Below are 23,140 nucleotides of genomic sequence, written 5' to 3' on the forward strand. Positions count from 1 at the left end.
ATCCTCATCTAATTGAGAATGAGAAACTTTAATTTTCACCAGGAATAATGTAAATAATTTTTCACAGTTACACTCTGATTCGTTTATTATTTTTCGTATATCACAGATTGCTAATAAAATTATTAATTTATTAAGACTCGACATAATATAATAATTCAAAAAGACTTCCATATATACGTCCGAAAATTTAATTAGTAAAATTTTCAAAGCAGATTATATCAATAAAGTTATCTATAATTACATTATTAAAAAAATATAACAAGATAATAAATAACTAGATTATATTAAAAATGTAATTGGTGAAATATTCAAGACGTGTGTAGATTATATTACTAAAATTGTCCAATTTAATGTTAAATGAGTCACGTGACCGTTATATGTTAACAATAGTACAATTATTACAGTTTAATTATTTTAAATTACATAAAAAACATCGAATTATCTAAAAAACATTAACCGTCATGTTTCTACTCGCATTCTTCTTTCCTTCATTTTCATCTCCCGCCGTTACATTTTAATCGTCGCAAGTTATCACGCCTCGTAATAAGTATTCGGCATGTCCAACAAACGGCAAATCTTATTTCAAGTCTCATCGATTGACCGGTACCTGTCGGAGAAACATCGTCACATACATTCCAATCTAAACATATACACGTCATACGTTCTATTGGCAAGCTGCCCTCAATTTTCAAGGTAAAACGAGCAAAGCTAAAACGCGCGATAATCGGACAATATGGTAATACAGAAAGGGAATCTCATAAAATTTCACCGGCCGGCGCGGCGCGCGGCGCGCGGGCAACGGGTCGCGCATGCGCCGCGCCGCGCATACAGCGAGCGGTGGATTATAATCGCCTTCGGCCTTCCGTTCGGGGTGGCTGCCGTCGCGATCGGTGACGAGGAAAGGGTGGTCGTCGCAGCGCCCCGGCATCGATTCGTGCCGCCGCGCCGCGGTGCGCGGGGGTGACGTCATGGCGCCGCGGTGTTACGGCGTTACGGCAGTGACCGAGACCGAGCCCTGAGGGACGGTCCGCGTATCCGGCATATCGCGTCCGTGTGTCGCGTGCGTGTGTGCGTGTGTGTGTGCGTGCCGTGCGTGGCGAACGAGCGAGCGAGTGAGCGATTTGCGCGGTCGGTGGCGAAGAAAAAGGCGGTGCGTCGTCAGTCGTCAGTCATGCCGTGGCCCTGACCTAAGCCTCACTTCCGGCGATCCAAGCCGCATCATCCTGGTGCGCCGTCCCTCGCTCTCGTTTTCTCGAATTTCGGAATCCGCACGCGAATCTCGAACGGGGACGCACGCTCGTTCCGGCGAGGTTCCCGCGCACCACCCTCGCTCGCGCGGAGAAAGTCGCCGCGGGCGGCGGGCCTGGTTCTGCTTTCTGCTTCTCTCCCTCCCCACGCCAGTGAGTACGCCACGCTATATCGCTTTATCGACTTTAAACTAAACCTCCGAGCGAGCGGAGAGAGAGAGAGAGAGAGAGAGAGAGCACGCGGCCACGCGCGCCGGCATCTCTCGTCTCTCTCTTCTTTTATCTCTCGCTCTGCGCTCTGCCAGTAGTCTCTGCCTCTCGCTCTGCCTCTCCTTTTCTTTCTCACTCGTTCTCTTTCGCTCTCTCTCTCTCTCTCGCTCTTTCTTACGTACTATCGTTGGAGATTATTATATTTCGTCGTTACTGCGAAAGATACTGGAAGCAACTCCGTCGCGAGTCTACCGTGCGCCGCGCGGGGCAAATTCCACCCGGGGAGCGAATTCCGTGGCCTCGCGCGATAACGCGCCCCCCTCCCTTCCCGTAGATGTAGATAGCGGCACACGCACGAGAGAAGAGAGGCCCGCGGACGGCCGCGGATAATCAGGACGATGGGATTCGAACTCCGGTACGGACACGGTCGAGTCAATTCGTTAGGGGATCGCGCGCGCGAGCCGCTCGTGGCGGGCGATCTCGCCGAACGCTCGGGGACAAAGTCGTCGACTGGCGGCTCGCGGCAGTAGCGCATCTCGTATACCTGCGTAGAGAGAGACCACAATCGTGAGATGCAGGTAGTATTTCGCATTTATGCCCCGATATTACGCAAGCCCTTGGCAGTCTTTCCCGAACGGTTCAAACGATTTTCAACCAAGTGTTACAGTCTCATCTCGAGGACTACCTGCCGTATCTGGGTGGCGCGGCCGGCGCGCTCTTCGTCACCGGGGTGGCTTACTGGGCTTCCAGACCGACCGCCAAGAAACCGCTCTTTCCGCTCGACGCTCAGGCATTGCTGCTACCGGTAAGAAAACGGACAAGCGCGTTCGTCACGCGTTCGGTCTGCGGTTGCGATTTTGAATTCCCCCGATTGTGAAATCGACAATAAGGGTATCCTTCGCGACGGACAACAGGCCCGTGCTTTTTGGCTGAACTTCTCGCACGGTTCATATTTTCTCTTTTTCTTTTCACGCTCACGAGAGAAAAAGAGAAAAGATGAATTGTGCGAGAAGTGAATTTTTTATTGTTTTGAGCTCACGAGGACCGTGACACGTAGAAAACTTGACCGGTAAGCAAATTGACCGATCAATCAAATTGACGGTCAGTTTCTCGAAAACTCAAGAATAGGCTATTTGGTCACTTTGCCGACTGCTTGAGTTTTTTCTACGTTTGATACGACGAAGCTGGAAAGAAAGTTTCGTGTTCCCCTTCGTAATTTAAAACCGCGTTGAATGTTTAACTTTCGACGGGAGCACCAGCTGGATTTTTCGAAAGTTCGATATCTAGAGATATCTATCTCGATAAATTTATGCTGAAAGAATAAGAATATATATTAATTCGAGCGATAGCCTTCAGAGATTTAACGCACGCAGGCATCGATTTCTATGCTATGTATTTAGCGAGGTATATCATTCGCAATGAAAACAACAACAGAACAGTAACGACATCACGTGATAGATACGCATCGGTTTACTATCAAATCTGCTTTTAGACGATCTGTGAGTCACGTTAGATTTTCCGAAACAGAATTTTATTTAAAATTTTGCATGACTATATTGTTTTGTTTATATATATATATATATACTTCGTACATGAAAATTCAGATTCTTAACGTGTTTTTCACATTACGCGGCGCATAAGATTATAAATAGAAGTCTGTGATAAATTCTAACGTGAATTATAGACCGTCTGAATATAAAGTGAACTTCGACGTGGTTACGAAGTGCAATTATAAAACCTTACACATGAAAAACGGCACTACTATGTATGCAACTTATGTAATGGAACAATGTTGAAAAACAACTTGATGAATTTAATTCTTTGATTTTATATCACTGGTGCGTTATTGTTTTATATTGACCGCTAACCGATGGAAAATTACGAGACACAATGGGTTTGCTTTCTATTGCCGAACTAGTTGCGCTAATTCAGAGTTTATTTTTTTTACTCCATATTGGAAGGAAAAAGATAAACTCTGTACTCTCTCTCTCTCTCTCTCTCTCTCTCTCTCTCTCTAGTGCAGCCAGTTCAGCAATAGAAAACAGACCCGACATTACATTGATAGTGTCTTTAAATCGAACAACAAGTAGATAATTTAACGATACGGACATTAAAACGTCCAATTATTTTATGCATATGTAACGCATTCTACATATATTTTTATATTATATTTTTTGCGTTTGCATATGGCACGTACACTCGAACTCTCATCCGACTTTTTAATACATTGACCATCTTTTCGTTCTGGTTTTTCAGAAATATATAAATTAATAAATTAATAGTTCAAAAAAATTAGTAATACAAAATAGAAGGTGGGGAATGCCATTGAGTTACTAGCATAGATTCTCTTGCTTTAAATTGATGAAAGATTACGCAACGAACGAACTTGCTTTTCCTTAAAGCGTTATCTTTTGATCATCTGGAAATATACCGATTAACCGAGTAGGTAGCTTCTCTATCGACTGCTTTGAGTAAAGATTCTATTGTATTATTACCGATGATAACATAATTATAAATTACTTCGTGTCTCGTAGAGCGTAGACGTACGACTGTGACTAATAGTGAGAAAATATTTTTACTTTTTGTTATTTGTTTAGCCATACGTTAGACGGTTCTTATCTTTTACCGTCACCGTTAAACATTAATACAAATTTATTATTGCGCGTTGTATGCGATGGTACAAAGGTTTCTGTCATTATCGCACACAATAAAAGAATATTATCACAAATATTGTAAGAAAACAAGCGACGAGTAACTGATATTTGCGTTATACGCGCTTCCGCTAGTTGAGGGCACTTAACTCGATACCCTCTGAACAATTCCTATCGATTAAATATTTACAGCGGTTGGGAGACACTGTCTGCTCACGCATTCGACGCGACGTACTTGACGGAGATAATGAGATTAGACAAGACCCATCGTAGACTAATTAAAATCTTAAAAAGAAAAACATGTACATATCGAAAAAAAGATCGGTATTGAAATCGGCTTTATTCATCTCAGCAGCATATTTTCTTAATTTTCTATTAATTTCTTATCTATTCCGTCGATTTTTTTCTGTTTATGCAAAGATTAATTTGCCAGCGTGCATTACATATTTCTCAAATATTTTACATACGATATCACTTATTACCATTTAGAAACTGTGCCACTTTTAATTTTCTTATTTGTTTCGCGATATATATATTTTCTAGTTATCCAAAAATGACATGCGGTAATTATTTTATCTATTTCTGGAATATTTTGTGCAATAATTAAGTTGAGACCAGAAATTTATCGTATTTGAAATTGTGAAAACGAAATACTACAGCGTTTTGAAGTTATTTTTAATCGGGGAATATCCATTGTTGACCCACTTTCTCTTTTTGGCAGAAATTTTTGGATGCCCGTTTAAAAAAAGCCCCCCGGATTTTTATTTGAAAGCGACAAAGACCTTTTGCACCAAACTGTTCGATTGGTATAGAGAGTCACACGCGCGCACGGACAAGATGTAAAAATTCACATGTATCCCGAAGCCGTACGTATAATTTGCCAGGTAAAGCGATAGCTGTCAGACGTTTCTCGTGTTTTCCTTTCGCGTTGCTCATTGAATCAGCCCACGACGTATGTCGTTCGTGTGTTGCGTCCGTGATTCATTCATCGGACGCAACACACCGGAAGAATGAGTACACGAACGTGCTACACCAGCACCATACGGCATAATGATGAGACCTCGAAAAATAATATCGGACGTCAAAAGTACCTTTGCCGAAATTATTTTCGAAGCCTGACCACGGATGTAATGAGCTTTTCAGATTAACGTTACCAATCGGCTCGCAACCCTCTCGACTATCAGTTTACATAAGCTTCTTTCTAGATATTCGCCGAGGAATATCGATTCCGGTGAACTCAATACTTTTTTTTTCCATAATCATGTTAATACTTATGAGCCTTTTAAACAATACAATGGATTCTTTTTCATTGGTATTACAAAATACGTGAAGTTATAAAGTTTAACTTTACGGTAATCGTGGTAATTTCATTTTAATATGATGGCTCTGTTATCTTTTTAGAATATAAAATTAATCGTCTTTCTAAACGATCGATTCCCAAATGGTCGACATTTGACTTTATTTTCTATGAACTCTCGAAATTATTATCTAGCGGAATGTTTTTACAGATTCCTCAATGAAGAATAAAACATTAATGAAAAAACTCAATTTAGAGTTGATTAAAGAAATTAAAGGAACGATATATAATCAGAGAATTCAAAGAAAAAAAGATCGGAAATGATTTGTTAAGTCTTAAAGCAGCCTGTATACCACGCTTGCTGATTTTGAAAATGCATAACTACCGATAATCAACGTTTTTCCAAAAAATTCTAATAAGAATATATAACATGATTTCAATAATTATTCCTCATCTAAAATTGACAATCGAGCTGAAATCTGACCGACTTGTTTTGTTATTTTAAAAATGCTTCTCGCTTCTTGATAAACACATTATTTCCACAGTCTATGATATTGATCATCAGCAATTTAATCGACAACCAAGTTTGTTTTCAAATACCTGGAATTACTTTTTAACAGAAAGTATGCCGTGTAAAGTAATTTAAACTTTTCAAAGCAACGTAATATTGTGCGTGTTACCCTTATACTCCTCCAGCCAGAATTTTGTTTCACGTCACGTCGACACCAATTGCAGTGACCCATAAAACGGCTGATGAGAATCTCGGGTTTTCGGGGTTCGATTCGGCCTACATTTTCGTTGTTTCCTAAATCACGCCGTAATGGTAGACGATCTCGAACTTTATAGGGGATATCCCGATCCGTACGCGATGAAAAACGGCAATGTGAAGAGAGAAGGAGCGCTACAACACTACGCGACCGAGTGTTGATCCGTGGCGTCGACCGGCCATACTCGCGCTGGCGACCGTCCAAAACTTTTCGGAAACGAGAGAGCTGAGGACGACGCACGCTCGGCCGGCGCACTATATTTAAGTCGAGGATCTTCGCGCGGAGAGGATGGGCCTTGCGAAGGCCGGTTGGCCGCCGATCCACTGCTAATGCTGTCAATATCACAAACTAGACACCCTACATCGTGATTGAACAGTTCTGCTTTAATAACGAATCTTTTGGGTCAAAACGTTTAGGATAGAGGATTTTCCGGATTACGCTAATCAGTCCCGCTTTTCAAAATAAGTTGATATTCCTAATCTTTCTGCGGAAGAAAAGACATGTCCCGTTAAAGCCGTATAAAATTTATAAGCAAGATTTGAATTTAGATATACGAGACACGTGTAGCATGCAAATGAAAACAGCCGAACTGTTTTCTTTCATACGACTTGCGCCACGGAATCTGATTTTCAGGAAAACTACGCGTACCTCGAGAGAGGAATATAATTTTTTTTATGGAATAATCAAAATGTAGCGTCCAAAATCAAAGACGATAATCAAGTACTCCGTACGAAAAGAGTTTCTTGAATTTTATCACTATTTTATTACAAGAATATAATAAAACGAAACAGTAGATTAAAAGAATCTTAGTACATGCAAAACGTTGATATTCCAGGTTTCTTTGTAAAAAATGTGTAACGTCCATCTAAGCACACACACACACAATTTCCTAGTTTCTATTATAAAAGCAGTGTTAGAGAAAAAATATTTACTCAACCTACCCAGAAATGAAGAAAACTTCTTACTTTAGTTGGACTATCTGGATTCGATCTTAAGCGTCAGAAATTCCGAGTAATTACTCATTTACACCCACGTTCTCAGTAATTTCCGGTTTAATTGTTGCCTCCGTCAAGATGTATCTGTTTATCCCAATTATCCGGATAGTGTGCTCAAGATGATCGATATTGACAGTGTTATAGCACGCACCTCTTCCGCGCGACGAGCAGCAGCAGCATCATCATCCGCATGACATCCGCGCCGCGAGCCAAAAGCTCGGGCCGAAAAGCTTGGCCGCAAGCTCGACTTGAATTCAGTGGCCGCGGGCGCGTTGGTCCGGCTGGTCCGATCTATCTCTTGCATCCCGCGTAAGAAGAGGTCGATCTTCGAGAGGTGCTCGCGAGAGACCCGGCGGCGTATGTGCGCCACCCGTTAAGAGTGCGTGTTACGTGCTGCACGTGCAGGATGACGTCGAGCTGCTTCTTTCACGAACCGATCCACCCGCCGATAGATCTCGGCGATCAGTCCGACACGTTCAAGGTGGAGTGGCCTCTTCGGGAAGAAGGTCTTTCTCGGGGTGGCGATTCGCGCGCGCGCAACGCGTTTGTCCCCTTATCTGGCGCGAGCCGGCGATAGTATACCCCCGTGTTTTTCAAGGATCGCGAGGTTCATCGTAAAATAGATCCTCCACGAGTTTTCGTCGATCCGAAGCTCTCCGCGAAGTTCGCGGAAATTGTACTTCGATATTCGGTAACAGCGTTCCTCTTCGTGAAACTCTTAAGTGGGTCGCCGAAATGCGTTGCGTGACAAGAATCGTGGAAATGACGCGACATTAGGAATACGCTATGATCGGACGGCGTTTCGACGTTATTGGTTTTCGAATAAAACCGATGATATCGCGTTGTTATCCTGCATCGTCGACATTGCACCGTTATGACTTTAAACTCAAGATATATATCCTCGTGAAAAATAATTTTTGCACTCGGAGAAAGTTATTCAAAGTTAAATATAATTAATTAAACGTAATTAAACGCGATTGATCGTGTATGCAACATTAAACATAAAAATTAGATACAATTAAAGAAATGTAAATTATGCGTATTTCACTTTAATTTAAATATTTTGACGTATACCCTTTAAGAGATAAGTTACAATATTAAATTACACAGTATAAAACACAATATAAAACGTTACATTATACTTTATGCCGTACTTAATACTAACTGCTGTTTAAGTAACAAATGGCTGCGGCTTATCCTTCATTTACAATGATGACTTTATGTGACGCTAACAGCATTAAGTCTTCTCCTAGTTATCGTAGGATTACTGGACTTTGACGCAAAAATGCAAGTCATTTAAGCACCTCGTAATGAAAGTGCATGATGTAATTACGACAGTAGGTCCCAGCGTAAAGACATATCTCATCGCACTGTATGTACATAACATTCATATACGTATAATTTATTTCGCTCATTTTTTCGACGTTAAATATTTATACCACAAACAACAACCCGTTTTTATCGAAAAATCTTAATTTAAATTTTAAATCCTGCACTTTTGAATAACAAGCAAGATATCGTTATTCGTTAAATCGAAACTGAGATGTTATTTTTTTATCTCTCACTTGTAATTCTTTAAATATCGATTCGTCCGAAATATTTTCTCGACGACAGGTTGTTCTCTTGCAAACATTCGCATTCCTCGAGCTCGGTTTCAAGAAAGCGAATTGCCTTTCGTCGTGATCGAGGAGATGGATATGTCGACCCGAAGAAGCGGCGAATTGCCCGCAAGGATACGTGCGCTATTTCAATGACACCTCTCGCACACGTCTCGCCGGACGGTATGTGCGTCGGGAATGTGGGTGGGTTTCGACGTCGTCGTTGCACAAGCACGTCGATGAAGCCCGAGTGAGGCCCACGTCCGCGTGCGTCGGTCGGAGATCGATATATAGGAAAACGCCGCGGATGTGTGTATACCTATTCGCCGCGCGCGATACGCAGGCCGTCCCTTCACCTTGCACCCTTTCGTCCCGCGCAATCAGCTGCTCCCCGAACACGTCGATACACGCGTAATCCTCGTGTGCGTGCGCGACCCGGCTAAATTTAGTGTCGCACTTGCCGCACATTCGGGATTACGTAATAACGTAGCGTTGTGCCGGATGTGTTTTTTCAGTGAAAAAAACTTTTCACCTCAGTTTTTCGTCTCTTCTTCGCAGGGGAACGAGCACATCCGGGTGTCCAAGTTCTACAAGGAGGGCAAGGATGGCAAGTTCGTCACTTTCCTTTACGAGGATACGCGCACTTTGTACGAGGGCTTTCGCCGCGGCGCCAAGGAGTCCAGTAAGTCCTTCATCTTCGGCGGCGAGGCTCCCTGATCCTCGGGGGAGGGTGGAAGTAGAACCGTTCACCAACATTAATTCAAATTGGAATTCAATCGCCTCGATTAACCGATGTGTTAACGCAATGCGTTCAGCGTCGATAAAAAACAAAGTTAATATTGGACAGGGCTCAAAGAAGTATCTCGCGAGATCGGCGAATCTGCCAGTCAGGTCCCGGCGGAAGCGACCTTGGCGTTTCACGCGTCCGTACGCAATTGCGTGTGTGTCGATTTAGCGGCTCGTTTGGCAGGCAACGCGACACGGTCGCGCTATAAAGCGAATAAACAAGCGCGCGCGAGTAGCTTCTAGCTCCTTAACGAGCGCGAGAGTCACGGGCGGTGCTTAACGACCGCGAATTATCGACGCGAATTTACAGCGGCGACGGCCGATTCGCTTCCTCGGCTCGCGTCGTCGATTCGACGACCTTTACAACGAAGGTTGACAGTTATTTCGGTCGCGTGTATATCTCTCATTTTTGCCGCGCGCTGCGTAACACGCCCGCGCGACCGACACCTGTCGCTGCTCTATACGCGACCTATAACGATGACGGCGATGGCGACAATGACGACAGACGCGTTCGAAGATCGATAATAGATGCTGGGGATGGTCCGCGCTCGTCCGGCGATCGTATGAGAAAATCTCGCGAACGGCTGTCCGGCACGTGCTATTGTCAATCCTTTATCGTTCTAGGTCAATCTAGGTCAAATTAGACTCGCCTCTGAACGTTCCAGGAAAGAGCACGTGTGAGCAGAGTAGAGTTATTCGTTTTAAAAGTTTATAAAGCCCCTATGCATTGTACAGACGTAATTAATTCACTAAGGGTACCAAATTACAGCTATCTAAGTTACGGAATAGATCCTCGTGATTAATAAATGTTGACATTTTTGATCGTCCAGCGAGTACTTACATTTAATAATAATTTTTATGAATTTTATATGATGTAAATATATTGTACGAGCGACAGCATAAAAGCAGAATGTGCAAAATTCACAAAAATGGTATTAAAATAGATTCTTATACTTCTACCTCTTAAGATTTCCGGCTGCATTTTTGCATAATAAATTGATAAATGAAAAACCTACAAGAAAAAAAGAAGGGCCAATAAATTAAGACTTATATACTCGTGTATATGCAACAATCTATAATCTTTAATCTTAAAATAAGATATATATTGTGTTAAACGAAGAAAACTTGCTTGAATGAAGTCATTTATATAGTTCAACCAAGAAAAAAAAGAGTTGAAATTCTTATAAGATTATAGATTGTGTACATATGAGTATATAAGTTTTGATTTGACACTTCTTTTTTTTGTGTATACTCTATTCTAACAAACACGCAGACACTTTAATTGATCACTGTACTAACAAGAAAATAGATTGTACGAATATATTTAGCTATGTGCTGAAATAATTGCTCTTCTTGATTAACATGAGCGTTCTTTTAATCCGCAGATAATGGTCCCTGCCTCGGGTGGAGAGACGGGCCCAACAAACCATACCAATGGCTTCATTACAACGAGACGCTGCTAAGGGCGAAGAATTTTGGTTCCGGCCTAGTGTCCCTGGGGCTAGCTCCTGGTCAACAAACCTTGGTAGGTCTGTACAGTCAGAACTGTCCCGAATGGATTCTCACCGAGCAGGCATGCTACTCGTACTCGCTCGTGGTGGTGCCGTTGTACGACACCTTGGGCCCGGACGCCTGCGCGTACATCATAAATCAGGCTGACATTAATCTGGTGGTGTGCGAAGACGACGAAAAGTGTAATTTGCTCCTCGACAAATCGCCGAGGTATGTAGTGACATTAATTATCTTTGAAACGCGCGCGAAGAAAATGTCTTAGTCTCAATTTCAGTAACAAATTCACGGCTTTTCGAGTAGCGATATCATTAATAATCGTTAATTTTCGGGTATGCGCTTATCTCTATGAGATAATAAGCATAATCTCTACGATTTGCTTTATCTTTAAATGAACGATTTTTTACACATCGCTTTTGATTGTTTGGCTTTGTTATCGGTTGAAGGTCCGAGCAGCACGTAAACATAATAAATTAGCCGACCATAATTGACATTGCCTAGGAAAATTCATGTTGCACGACTATATCACTCGGGAGTCTACCTACATCGACGTTATCGATTATTGACGAAGTCACGTGTTTAATAATTAAACGCCATTTAATTTAGCATACCGATGGAAAGGGCTTGTACTTCAGTCCGTAATTTAATATGCCGGAATATCGATTGCACGATATCGAATAATTAATGTGTACACGTATTCTTAAATTAATAGGGTAACTTATCTTTTTAAGTGGTTAACGAAGAACCATTACCATCTAATATTCGTGTTTAATAATGCTCAGATAAAAGAAAACATACCGCAATGTCTATTTATCTTTAAAGAGCCACGTGTGTATCTCGAGGTATCTCCATCGTTATTAGATTGATAATGACATTTTAAACGTTCTTTAAACGAATGTAGAATCTGTCGTTATATTATTTTTAACAAATTTTGACGCGCACACCGACCCGAAATCAAATGTAGCCCGCACATTTCATGCGCCGGTTTCCTCAAAGAGAACGCTTTCAAGGCCGCCCCCGAAAACAGCTTTAAAAGCGCGGGCGATGTTGAAAGCGTCAATCTGTAACGTTGCCAAGAGCCCAGACGATACAAAACGTCGCGTTCCTGGCTGAGAAACTACGACGGCGATACCCTCAACGATCTCAACGGATTCTCAATCTCGACAGATGTTTACGGAAGCTGGTGGTGATGAAGGAGACGCGGCCGGCGACGAATCAGCGGGCGAAGAACCGCGGCATCGAGCTGTACAAGTTCGACGACATCGAGCGGCTCGGCGCGCAGAGGAACCATCCGGAGCTGCCGCCGAAGCCGTCCGATCTCTGCACGATATGCTACACCTCCGGCACAACCGGCAATCCGAAAGGCGTGATGCTGACGCATCAGAACGTCATAGCGTCTAATTGCGCGGTGATAATGCAACTGGGCGATTACGGGCTCACATCCAAGGACACGCTGATCAGCTTCCTCCCGTTGGCGCACATGTTGGAACGTTGCTGCGAGAACACCATGTACATGGTGGGCGGCTCGGTCGGCTTCTACAGCGGTGACATCAAGAAGCTGCCCGATGACATGAAAGCTCTCCGGCCTACCGTCATGCCGGCCGTACCTAGGCTGCTAAATCGCATATATGATAAGGTGAGACAAATCGAACATCTATTCTCGTTGGCGATTCTCAGACGTCCAAGAAGTGATTCTGAAGAGTCGTGAATCAAAATAACTTTCTATCTTTGAATCTAGTTCATTAATTTGCACGTGGTAATTTTTTTTAACGCATATTGCTCTCGAATAAAAAAAAACGAAAGGTCCAGTCGCCAAGAAGACGCGAGGGAAACGATTTTTTTTTTTTCGCAAAAATCAGGGAAAGATAAGAGAATGAAATATAAATGATGCTTTATATGACCTTTTACGGAAGAAACGCTGCGGAATATTTTCCGTCTGACGGAAATTAAATCCTGAAATCGTTCGCACGTTTGGATCGTGTGATTGCGTTCTGTTGATCACCGCGGTTTATTTCGAGTGGTTTATTGCTGTTGTTCGCGCGCGTTTTGCGTTGATCTGTAATATTTTATTTTTAGTTCGCACTTGGGTCGGCTGCTGGATCGCGTGATAAATGTGTCATGTACATACAGCCGTAATAATACCCGAAGAGTGTGGTCAATGAATCGACGTTGTTTAGACCGCGTAATAGGGTCCATCATATTGTTGTTCGCGCGGTAATATTACAATTAATCTCACGTTGATTGTAAATGCCGTGAGTAAATGTCGTTACACGATTCTAAGTCCAAAATATCGATTTTTCCCGATTAGATAATCGCGCTCACGACCGATGACTGCGTATACTCTGCCTATTTTTAAAACCTGGGAGTTGTCGGCGTAGGGTGTCACTACGTCAACGTTTTTTTTCCTCGACCTAAAACGGTTACAATCGTTCTGCTATATATGTGTTACACGGTCGGCGAAATGTCAATAGCGTTATAGGCAGAAAACAGTGGCGCTTTTCACAAGTGAGGTCGTGGGCGTTTTCTTCTTTCAGCGTTTGGAGTTAACATTGTGGAGTTAAACGAGTTCAAGTTGCAATCCTCATACGCTTCCGTTCTCGTAATTGTTGAATTATTTGTACGCGATTCATTATTAAGCGGAAGTTGCACTTGGACATCGTTCAATATTTTTACGACGCATTCGCAGCTTCGACATTAAATCTAAACGCTCCTTTCACAACATTCGCATGCGAAACACTCAACAGCGTCAACTGTTTATAATCCCGACGCAGGACAAAATTAAACGATATACTGTGCGTTTCTTCGTACACTGAAAATTAAAAATATTATTCGAGATGTCATCTCTCGTATTCATTGATTTATCTTGATCTTTCTGTGAGAAATAGACTACGTTTACACGGCCCGATTTACGCCGAAGTTACAACATTGATATTATAACTACCGATTACATCGACGTAGTAACTTCGTCGTAAAAGAGCGTTTACTACGGCATTTAACATCAGTAGTTATAACATCGATGTTATAACTTCGGCGTAAATCGGACCGTGTAAACGTAGTCATAGCCTTGAGCAAACGTAACGCAAAAATTTCCTCCTTGCTCTCTGCATTTAGTCTTATTTTCAATTTGCAATATTAAGTTTTGTAAAAAAATAAGAGGATTTTGTATTCTTCTTTTTTCCCTCAAGATCTCAAATATTCGAGATCCTTGCCGTGAGACTGAAAGCGGAGGGATAAGTAGGTATAACTCCTAACGACGTAACTCCCCAAGTAGCAGAGTGACGTCGAAAGACGTCTTAATATATCATTAAGACGTCTTTAGACGTCATCCTGCTACCTGGGCTCGAGGTTCATCTGAATGGGACACGCGCTCGATCACGAGATCGCGAGTAGACGCGCGCGCGTGTTGCCGAGTTACATTTTCGCGCATCTCTCGGCGAGACGCGCCCCCGTTATATCCTAAGCTTTAAAAAGCATCCGAGATTTCGGTTGGCGAAGCCAAACCGGAGCGGTCACGCGTTCTCGGCGCGCACGTGCACGATGACGCGCGTAACAGGTGTGGCGGAGGAGCGTGAAGCATCTTGTCGCTCATGCTGAGTTCGCATAAAGTTTTGATAGACAACGTCACGTAGCGCGGTCCCTTCGCTTCGACGGGAGACAATGGAAAAGCGGATAATTTGCCACTTGACTCTGTTTCCTCTCTCCCCCGCGACTTCGAATCCGGGAATTCGCGGCGTAAATCCACTTATCGTCATTCGCCGGTCGCCTGTTGACAGGTGACATCGAACTCGGCCGCAACTGTCCAAACAGACTTTTCTTCAGTTTGACGATAATCCGCTTATGATAACAAAAATGTTCTATAAATAGCGCGTTTAAATATATCGAAATGCAACGATGCATGGCTTGCATGGTAGTACGGAAGAGAGCATTATGTTTGCAAAAGTGGAAAAAGAAAAATATACGGGAAATAAAATGTAACAATATCTGGAGGAAATATTATAATCAACAGGAAATATTAATATGACTAATTAACATAGATAAAAAATTCATATTTCAATGAGGGCAACAGCATGATAGTAGCTACCAAGATAGAAGCTGTTAAATATCCAACAGAACATGATCTTTAACATATTCGAAGTTATATTGATATGTTTTGGAACATATTTGAGTATATATCACGTTGCGTTGCGTTTTACTCTTGTTATCATCTGGCGGATCATCCGATGGTGATTTTTACCCGTTCGGCGTTTGCAGGTACAAGCCGAGCTGCAGAGCTCGTTCCTGAAGAGGATGCTCTTCAACATGGGCATGCGGGCAAAGGAAACGGAGATCAAGAAGAGCATCGTGAGGATGAACAGCATGTGGGATAAGATCGTATTCAAGAAGATCCAGGAGTCGATGGGCGGCAAGCTGAGGCTGATGCTCGTGGGTTCCGCGCCGCTCGCGGGAAACGTCCTCACGTTCACCAGGTGCGCCCTTGGCTGCGTCGTGGTCGAGGGCTACGGCCAGACGGAGTGCACCGCGCCGATAACGCTTACCATCCAGGTTCGTGTATTCAATCGCCGGAAGTGCGCTCGCGATTTTACGGCCGGGTCGTAAATATCCCATGGTCGTTTCTACGAAGCTTTCGAGTCGACTAATTAGACAGTATGGAGTCGCGATATCGAATCTTTGTGTACTTTGGACCTCTATATATACCGCATTGCCCTTTTATTCTACGCTCCTCGCGCTCTCCTCTCCGTGTTTCATTTTTATCATATAAATTATGTACGTTATATTTCAGTTCCACATTTTTCAATATATTTTTATTTATTCTGTTTATTCTGTTTCTTTTTATGTCCCTCTATGTTCTCTTTATCTGATCCTCTTTTATCTTCTCTCTGAATCTGAAAGGAAACCTTTTAACAGAGATACAATTGTGAGTCTTCTCCTTTATATTCTTCAAAGAGAAAATATAAAAAGTAGCGTTTGATTGATGTATGTCTATAAGACCGTTAACAGCCTACGCAGCGATGTTTAAGAATGATACGTAAATGTAGATACGTGAAATGTAGATATGTTGTAAAGACCTTTCGATCGTTCATAAGATACCGATGGTTATACAAACCGCGGTCAATAGGCGCCTCTGACGAATACATTTTTTATGAAACCGCCATGCACGTGCGCTAAAAGCGCTACGGCTCGTGCAAATCGCGTCCAAACTTCGAAATAACTTGAAGATTTCTCCGTTATATATAATGCAGCGGCCACCATAGAGGCATTATATATTTGCTTTTCTCATTTATATATTGCAAAGTACCGCTATCGCCGCTAAATTAACGCCGGCCGCACAACAGGATAACGCTACATAACGCCACATGGAAAGTTTAACGCTTTACTGTGGAGAATCTTATTGATTTTACGAGTTACAAACAGTTCGAATATCGCGCGAGAAAACGTGAGCCGTATACTTTATCGAACGGCGTTTGGCACTGCGACAAAATCAGCATTATGCAGAAGCGTCGGGCGCAAACACAATGTACATAGATCACCGTTAAAATTTCGCAAATTCCTCGCGCGTCCTCGCCCCCCGGGACGTTTATCCGTTAACCGATTTACGCAGTTATCGGATTTTTCATCAACATAACACAATTCATAATTCTCGCGTAAATCGCATAAATCGGCCGTTATATCACCGCGTTGAATGTATAATCCAATTGCGGTAGTTTTAAATCTAATAATTCTGACGATTTCCAAACGTTCTGATTTCAGAGCGCATTTCGCGGGATTTTGTATTTATCGCGCTTTCGCCAATCGACGTTAGCTGTGAGGAGAAGCTTGTCTTCACCCGATAGATAAATTTACGACACGGTTTTTTTTTAAATTTTATTTTTATTACGAACTCGTGGAGGCTTGGAAAGGCGTTGGAGGCATCGCGCGGTTTGAGAAACGCTGCTCTGTAGCCACCCTAATTAGCCAAGCATAAATCTCCAAGTAATTAATATCGCTTTGCCCTTCATTATGCTCGTGAACCAAACGCGCAAGTTCTTAACAGCCTGTAAGGAATTACATAGTAAAGGTATTCCGCGTACCTCCTACACAATATAATTTCGATATGCTCCACAAATCAATACTCTTTCTAAAATTAAACTATTTATTATTTTGCCTCGACATCTCTATGTTAATTAGACCTAATAGAAATATTGTCTCTCGCTCATCCATAGATGAAATTTAAAAAAAAAAATACTTATTCCCAAAACGACGAAGGTGTTTACCGCTGATAAATTGAATTAAAATGTTTTTATTGAATGCTGACTAATAATCAAGTGATGCGCGTGCTCTCTCTATTCTTGGCGCGAGTATCGACATAAATATATAGACGGCAAAAGCCGCCGCAGTCGTAGATATTTCTGTCAGCTCATCGAATCAAAGCTTTGGAGCCATGTGCCAGGGGCACGTGGTGTGCCGACTCACAAGACCGTTAATTACTATATTATATTAAATAATTGCATTCCATCAATCCATTATAATTAAATCTAGATATTTCATGCGTAACGCGTTTATTATATATATATAAGGCAATTAATAGATTCGTGTTTAGCTGATCTATATAGTCCCTGTTGAAAATAGGAACTATAGGAACTATGTCTCGTGTTAATTTGTTCTTCGGATTTCTAATTTCTGGCCTGAATGCAGGGCGATCACGTGCCGGACCATGTGGGACCACCGGTAGCTTGCTGTTGCGTCAAGCTCGTCGACGTTCCGGAGATGGAGTACTACGCGGCGAACAACCAGGGTGAGGTGTGCGTCAAGGGCACTAACGTTTTCATGGGATACTACAAGGATCCGGAAAAAACTGCTGAGGTCGTCGACGAACGGGGATGGCATCACACAGGAGATATCGGCATGTGGCAGCCTGTAAGTACATTTTCAAAATTACATTTTTATCGCGGTTATATCTATGACAACCATATATTATTGGCAATGTATCTTTAGATCTTTGTAAATGATATATATACATTTTACATTTACGGTAAATATGAAAAAAAAAAATTTTTAATTAATTAATTAATTAGATAATTAAGTTTGATGTTATAAATATTTATGTACTGAATTACTTTTAGAATGGAACGTTAAAGATAATCGATCGGAAGAAGCATATCTTCAAGTTGTCACAAGGAGAGTACATCGTGCCGGAGAAGATCGAAAACATTTACATACGCAGCCAATACGTGCAACAAGTATTCGTCCATGGAGAATCATTGAAGTCTTGTATCATAGCAATAGTAGTACCAGACGTAGACGTAATCAAGTGCTGGGCGGTGGAGAATGGCATACCCGGTACACTGAGCGTTCTGTGCAACAATCCAGAAGTCAAAAAATTGATCTTGGACGATATGTTAGCGTGGGGAAAAGAAGCCGGCCTGAAATCCTTTGAACAGGTACATTATCGTTCCTTGTTTTCTTTTTTCTATCTTCTTTCCTTTTTTACCTGAAAAATTCAGGCATCCAAGTTCGCCGTTCCCAAGAACTCACCTACTTCTTGGGAGAAGTAAGACAAAAAAAATCTTAAATATGGAAGAGTCTGATGACTGAAGAATTTAAACTTGATTCTTTTCCTCGCAGGTGAAAGATATATATCTCCATCCAGACCCGTTCTCCGTACAAAATGGGCTTTTAACACCAACGCTGAAATCGAAACGGCCTCAACTGAAAGCGTACTTCAAACCACAGATAGAGGATCTCTATCAACAACTGGACTGACCAGACTGAGCGACTGTGCTATCGCTCGTCCGCACCAGCACTGAACGCAAAGAAAATGGTTCGATGGCAGAGATGGAAGCAAACCACCTTTCCTCGCCGCCGTTCTCTCACCGAAGTCACTATTGCCATCGAATATTCGTTAATTCTCGATACTTTTATTATATTATTCATTTTCACAGGTACATTAGGGTCACAGACGGAAAAAAAGCACCGTTTTAGGCTAATTAAAGGTAAATGATAACATAACAAGTAATAAAAGGAGTTGTTATTAGGCGCGTCTAGTTTCTCTCTTTCTCTCAATTACGTGCATCCTTTAATATTTTTTCGGTGACGGATGTATTTACAGTTCGATCCTTACCCACGCATACTTCAATAATGTACACAGCGACTGTTGTTGTTCTCGTGTAAGAGACGAATTATAGAATGCATTTTTAACCGGTAGAGTCCAGCGCAGTGAACTCACCCGATTATATGGCTCAGGTCAAAATTAAAACTAATTGCAAGTAGTTGTTTACTCGAGCAGGTAATATTTCCTCGAATATTACCCTAAGGAGGTGATATATTTCGATGCGCGCCGATCGTCGGCGCGCGCAACGTCAAAAACCTTGAATATTACTTAATAAATACATTTCTCGTTGAATATATTTTGTGGTTCGGAATATCTTTAGAAGCTTGAACGCAGGGCAATGTGTTAACCGCTGGTCAAGATTCCGGGATGCCGCTCGGATAACAATATTCAAACGGTTTTACGATCCTACCCGATGTACTTGAAAATAATGCATCTGATAATCGTTCACTGCTTCAATACAGTTTTAGTTGATCAATTCTAATGCGCAAATGGAAAATGATCGTAAAACCGTTTTAAAATTTACCTTACGAGGAATGGGTCAATATTTTTTTATACAAAACTTTACATAATAATAACATTAAACGGGATCCTTTTGTTCTCGTTTGATGACATTCTGCCAGTTTTACTTGCTCGCTTGAGACATGGGCTTTGTATAAGAGATAGATCATGGTTCAGTTCAATGGCCGATCAAGTTGATGGGAGAATAAACGTATAGCATAGATCGAAGAACGTGTCCCGAGGCAAAATGTGACGAACAAGCTCGAAAGATTGGATAGACGATATAATACAGAATTACCTCGCAATTTGATAGAAATAACATTTTGAAGTCTCTGATAATAAATACGACTTCCAAACCACATCTGGTGGATCTGGCCGAAGAAAAAAAAACTGTCTATTCTTTAACTCTTAAAACTATAGTATATCACAAAGCACGCGACGATTATCAGTACTAACGCTACTCCCGCCAAAATAATTCTCTGTTGAAGGCTCCGAAAGATCATTCCCGATAATAACCGAGACCCTCGTCCTAATTCCGTATCCGTTTCACGTAACTGAAACAAAGGACGACATCGATTTCCGTTTTTCTCTCTCGTTCTCGAACGTAATTCGCGTAAATCTATATACGATCGTATAACTTACTCTCCCTCTGCCTCGTTGTATCGTTTCTCGCTGCTCGTGGAGCTCTTTCAGCACCTGAGAACCGATCTCCTCTGTCTCCAAAGCCATACGATAACCATTCTGTAAAGTTCGCCCTGATCGTTCTATTTTTTCCGAGGCGTCCAACAGTCTTTTCCTCTGATCTTCCGTCACGTTATTCTCCCAAGGCTCCTCCACCGTGATCTCCGTAAAATCCTCCTTCGGTTTCTTCGCAGCTTGAAATTCCTGGGTCAAGCGCTTCAATTCCGCTCTGTGACTCTCTACGCGACCGCGTAGGCGATCGCGTGCCGCCCCGTTCATCCCACGAACCTCCAGCTCCATTTGCTCCAACTGCAAGTTACGGAAAACCTCCGATTAAAATATTTTATAAAGGAACACATCCCGAACGAAGATAAATAGATGAAAATATATTTTCAGGCACGATTGCTTCCGGTTCTGTCAATCTCTTGCTTCAAAATTTATAAACTTTAAATGTTATCTTACTTTCATTGCTTTGATTGAAATCAATTTCATTTTTTCATAACTTTTTAGCACTTTGAAAATGTTTGGTAAAATTTAAATAAATTACAGAGATTCATTTAAAATGAAATAAAAAATAAAATTTGGTCCATATATTTTTTTGAAATTGGAAAAATATACTACAAATTGATCAGATTCGCATAACAAGATTAAATGCGAAGAGCCTAGAATACTAAGTTTTTACAAACTATTAAAAAATCCTTGAATATTAAGTTTTTACGAACTATTAAAAAAATCTGTTTAAATATTCTATGCTGTGTATGCCAAGCATTTGATCTCAGGCTTAATTATTCGCAACAACTTTACATTCCTGATAAACAAACCAGTCTCTCGACAATTGGATGCAGTTACATCAGATATCGCGAGCAACGCTGCACGATACGCAACGTGTCGCATCTCGATTTTCTTCACGCGAAAAGAACTGCCGCGCAGTTCGCAAAATGCGGAGTAATTTTTCTTAACCGTGCGCGTCACACGATCGACCATTCGACCGGGTTCGGCGTGTCGAGATCTTATTGACCTTCAACCCGCCGCGGACTGAGAAGGAAGCGAATTCAATTACCAGCTCCTGCGCCTCCTCGATCTGCCGGTCGACATCCTGGACGAAGGCCCTTTTCTCACCTGCAAATTACGTCACTTTATATCGATTATCGCGTCTTGACGCCGACCTTACGCGGCGCGTCGCGACGCCGGTCGTCGCACGCGGGCCGCGCGACGCCTCTATGATTTTGCCATCCCGTCGACGTTTTTTCTTACCGCCGCTTTGGAGCCTTATCCGGGCGATTTTCGCGGTGATGTCAGCTGTCAGAACGGCGTACTGTTGCTCGTAACTGTCAACGAGCGACGCCATCTTGGATACCTCGCGTGTGCCATCGACCACCGCCGCGAGCCAGATGGCGATCCCGACTGAAATCCGCGAGGAGACCGGAGAAGACAAGGCGGTATCGCAACCGAGAGGGAAAATAGTTATTTGTGCAACAAGTGCTGTAAGATGAAAATTCCGGCTTTGTACCGCCTTGCGGCTAATCTTACTGATTAAAACGAGCATAAGTTTAATGAGATTCGTTAATTAATTTGGCTAAAATTTGGGAAAAACCTTTTCAGGCTTGCTTAGAGCTGCAAAGCTGCTTAGGAACGGTTTTTCCCAAATTTTAGCCAAATTAATTAACGAATCTCATTAAACTTATGCTCGTTTTAATCAGTAAGATCAGCCGCAAGGCGGTACAGAGTCGGATTTTCCATTTTGGCTCTTAAAAAATTCATAATAAATAAAATACGGACTCGCAGCTAAGCAATCCGACAGAGGTCGGTAGTGTTACTCCTCTCTCTCCCCCACTCGACCGTTTTTCTGCGCGAGATCGTCATGAAACTCATTATCTTGCTCCGATCTGCTCTATTTTTTTTCCAGATATCGCGCAAGCAGGTCGCTCGTGCAAATTGCTCTGAAAATTAACAAAAAATGAAGGACGGAAGTCACAGTTAGTTATAGATACGGTAATATCTTGTAATAGTTAATTCAGCAATTATATTGTAATTATTACAAATAGCCGGCAGCTTAATATTTTAATTCCTCCGCCTCCCCCCAGAAAATAATTTGCAAGTCAAGCGCGCGCGAGACGCGGAGATTTGTTTCTTCGCATATATAAATCTTATAGTTTTAGTCCATTGTAGCTTTTTCAGAGATGCGCGATGATGCGCGGAGCGACGTTAAGGGCCTTGGCACATAGAAAAACTTAAGCAGTAAAACTTTAAGCAGTAAGAAATCAACAGTATGAATTCGCTACCGCTTAGGGCCGTGCCTTAAGTTCTTGACTGTAATTGGCTGATTTGCTTACTGGTTGAGTTTTACTGCTTAAGTTTTTCTATGTGCCAAGGCCTTTAGGGCCGTGCCTTAAGTTCTTGACTGTGATTGGCTGATTTGCTTACTGCTTGAGTTTTACTGCTTAAGTTTTTCTATGTGTCCGGGCCTTAAAGGGCTTTAAAGGTGCATCCTGAAATGCGCTGAAAATCTACAGCGTATGCGTGATAGATTTTCAGGTGCTTGAATTCATTCGTAAGATAAACGTGTGTGCAAATTCCATTCTTGCAAAAAATTTGTAAATTGATTGACTATCGCATAGCTTAACGCAGGTTAACTTTAATCGCGGTTTAATTTACCCTTCATCTTTCTCTAAATTTTAAGAGTTTAGGTGTTTCAAGCCCTCTTAAACCTTAAGAAATTGTTCAATCACAGTTGAATTTCAGGAGAATAATTGACTGTGATTGGTCAATTTCTTAGGGCTTAGGACTTAAAACACCTAATTGTAGATGGGCA

General features: G+C 42.0%; 2 protein-coding genes across 6 annotated transcripts; one reads left to right on the forward strand and one right to left on the reverse strand.

The window, feature by feature from the left end:
• Nucleotides 1-880: 880 nt before the first annotated feature.
• On the forward strand, nucleotides 881-19,071 carry LOC143901181 (long-chain-fatty-acid--CoA ligase 1). 4 transcript variants are annotated; one of them, XM_077413238.1, is made up of 10 exons: nucleotides 881-1,400; nucleotides 1,680-2,035; nucleotides 2,125-2,262; nucleotides 9,324-9,447; nucleotides 10,937-11,273; nucleotides 12,228-12,696; nucleotides 15,312-15,602; nucleotides 17,733-17,954; nucleotides 18,161-18,478; nucleotides 18,663-19,071. In XM_077413238.1, the coding sequence occupies exons 2-10, from the start codon at nucleotides 2,030-2,032 to the stop codon at nucleotides 18,798-18,800; spliced, it is 2,043 nt and encodes a 680-aa protein (XP_077269364.1). In that variant the 5' UTR covers nucleotides 881-1,400; nucleotides 1,680-2,029; the 3' UTR covers nucleotides 18,801-19,071. The 4 variants fall into 4 exon arrangements, with proteins under 4 accessions (XP_077269364.1, XP_077269365.1, XP_077269363.1 ...); XM_077413239.1 differs by having other exon boundaries at nucleotides 1,792-2,035; XM_077413237.1 differs by lacking the exon at nucleotides 1,680-2,035 and having other exon boundaries at nucleotides 2,117-2,262.
• On the reverse strand, nucleotides 18,934-23,085 carry Vti1a (Vesicle transport through interaction with t-SNAREs 1a). Of its 2 annotated transcripts, none has more exons than XM_077413247.1 (5): nucleotides 22,108-23,085; nucleotides 21,583-21,732; nucleotides 21,389-21,447; nucleotides 20,290-20,637; nucleotides 18,934-20,201 (listed from the first exon to the last, which is right to left on the reverse strand). In XM_077413247.1, exons 2-5 carry the CDS (start codon nucleotides 21,674-21,676, stop codon nucleotides 20,049-20,051), a joined length of 654 nt encoding a protein of 217 aa, XP_077269373.1. In that variant the 5' UTR covers nucleotides 21,677-21,732; nucleotides 22,108-23,085; the 3' UTR covers nucleotides 18,934-20,048. The 2 variants fall into 2 exon arrangements, with proteins under 2 accessions (XP_077269373.1, XP_077269371.1); XM_077413245.1 differs by having other exon boundaries at nucleotides 21,583-21,810.
• Nucleotides 23,086-23,140: the final 55 nt, after the last annotated feature.

Source organism: Temnothorax americanus, unplaced genomic scaffold (genome assembly GCF_048541705.1).
Source record: "Temnothorax americanus isolate GAGA-0224 unplaced genomic scaffold, ASM4854170v1 Scaffold32, whole genome shotgun sequence".
Lineage (NCBI taxonomy): Eukaryota > Metazoa > Arthropoda > Insecta > Hymenoptera > Formicidae > Temnothorax > Temnothorax americanus.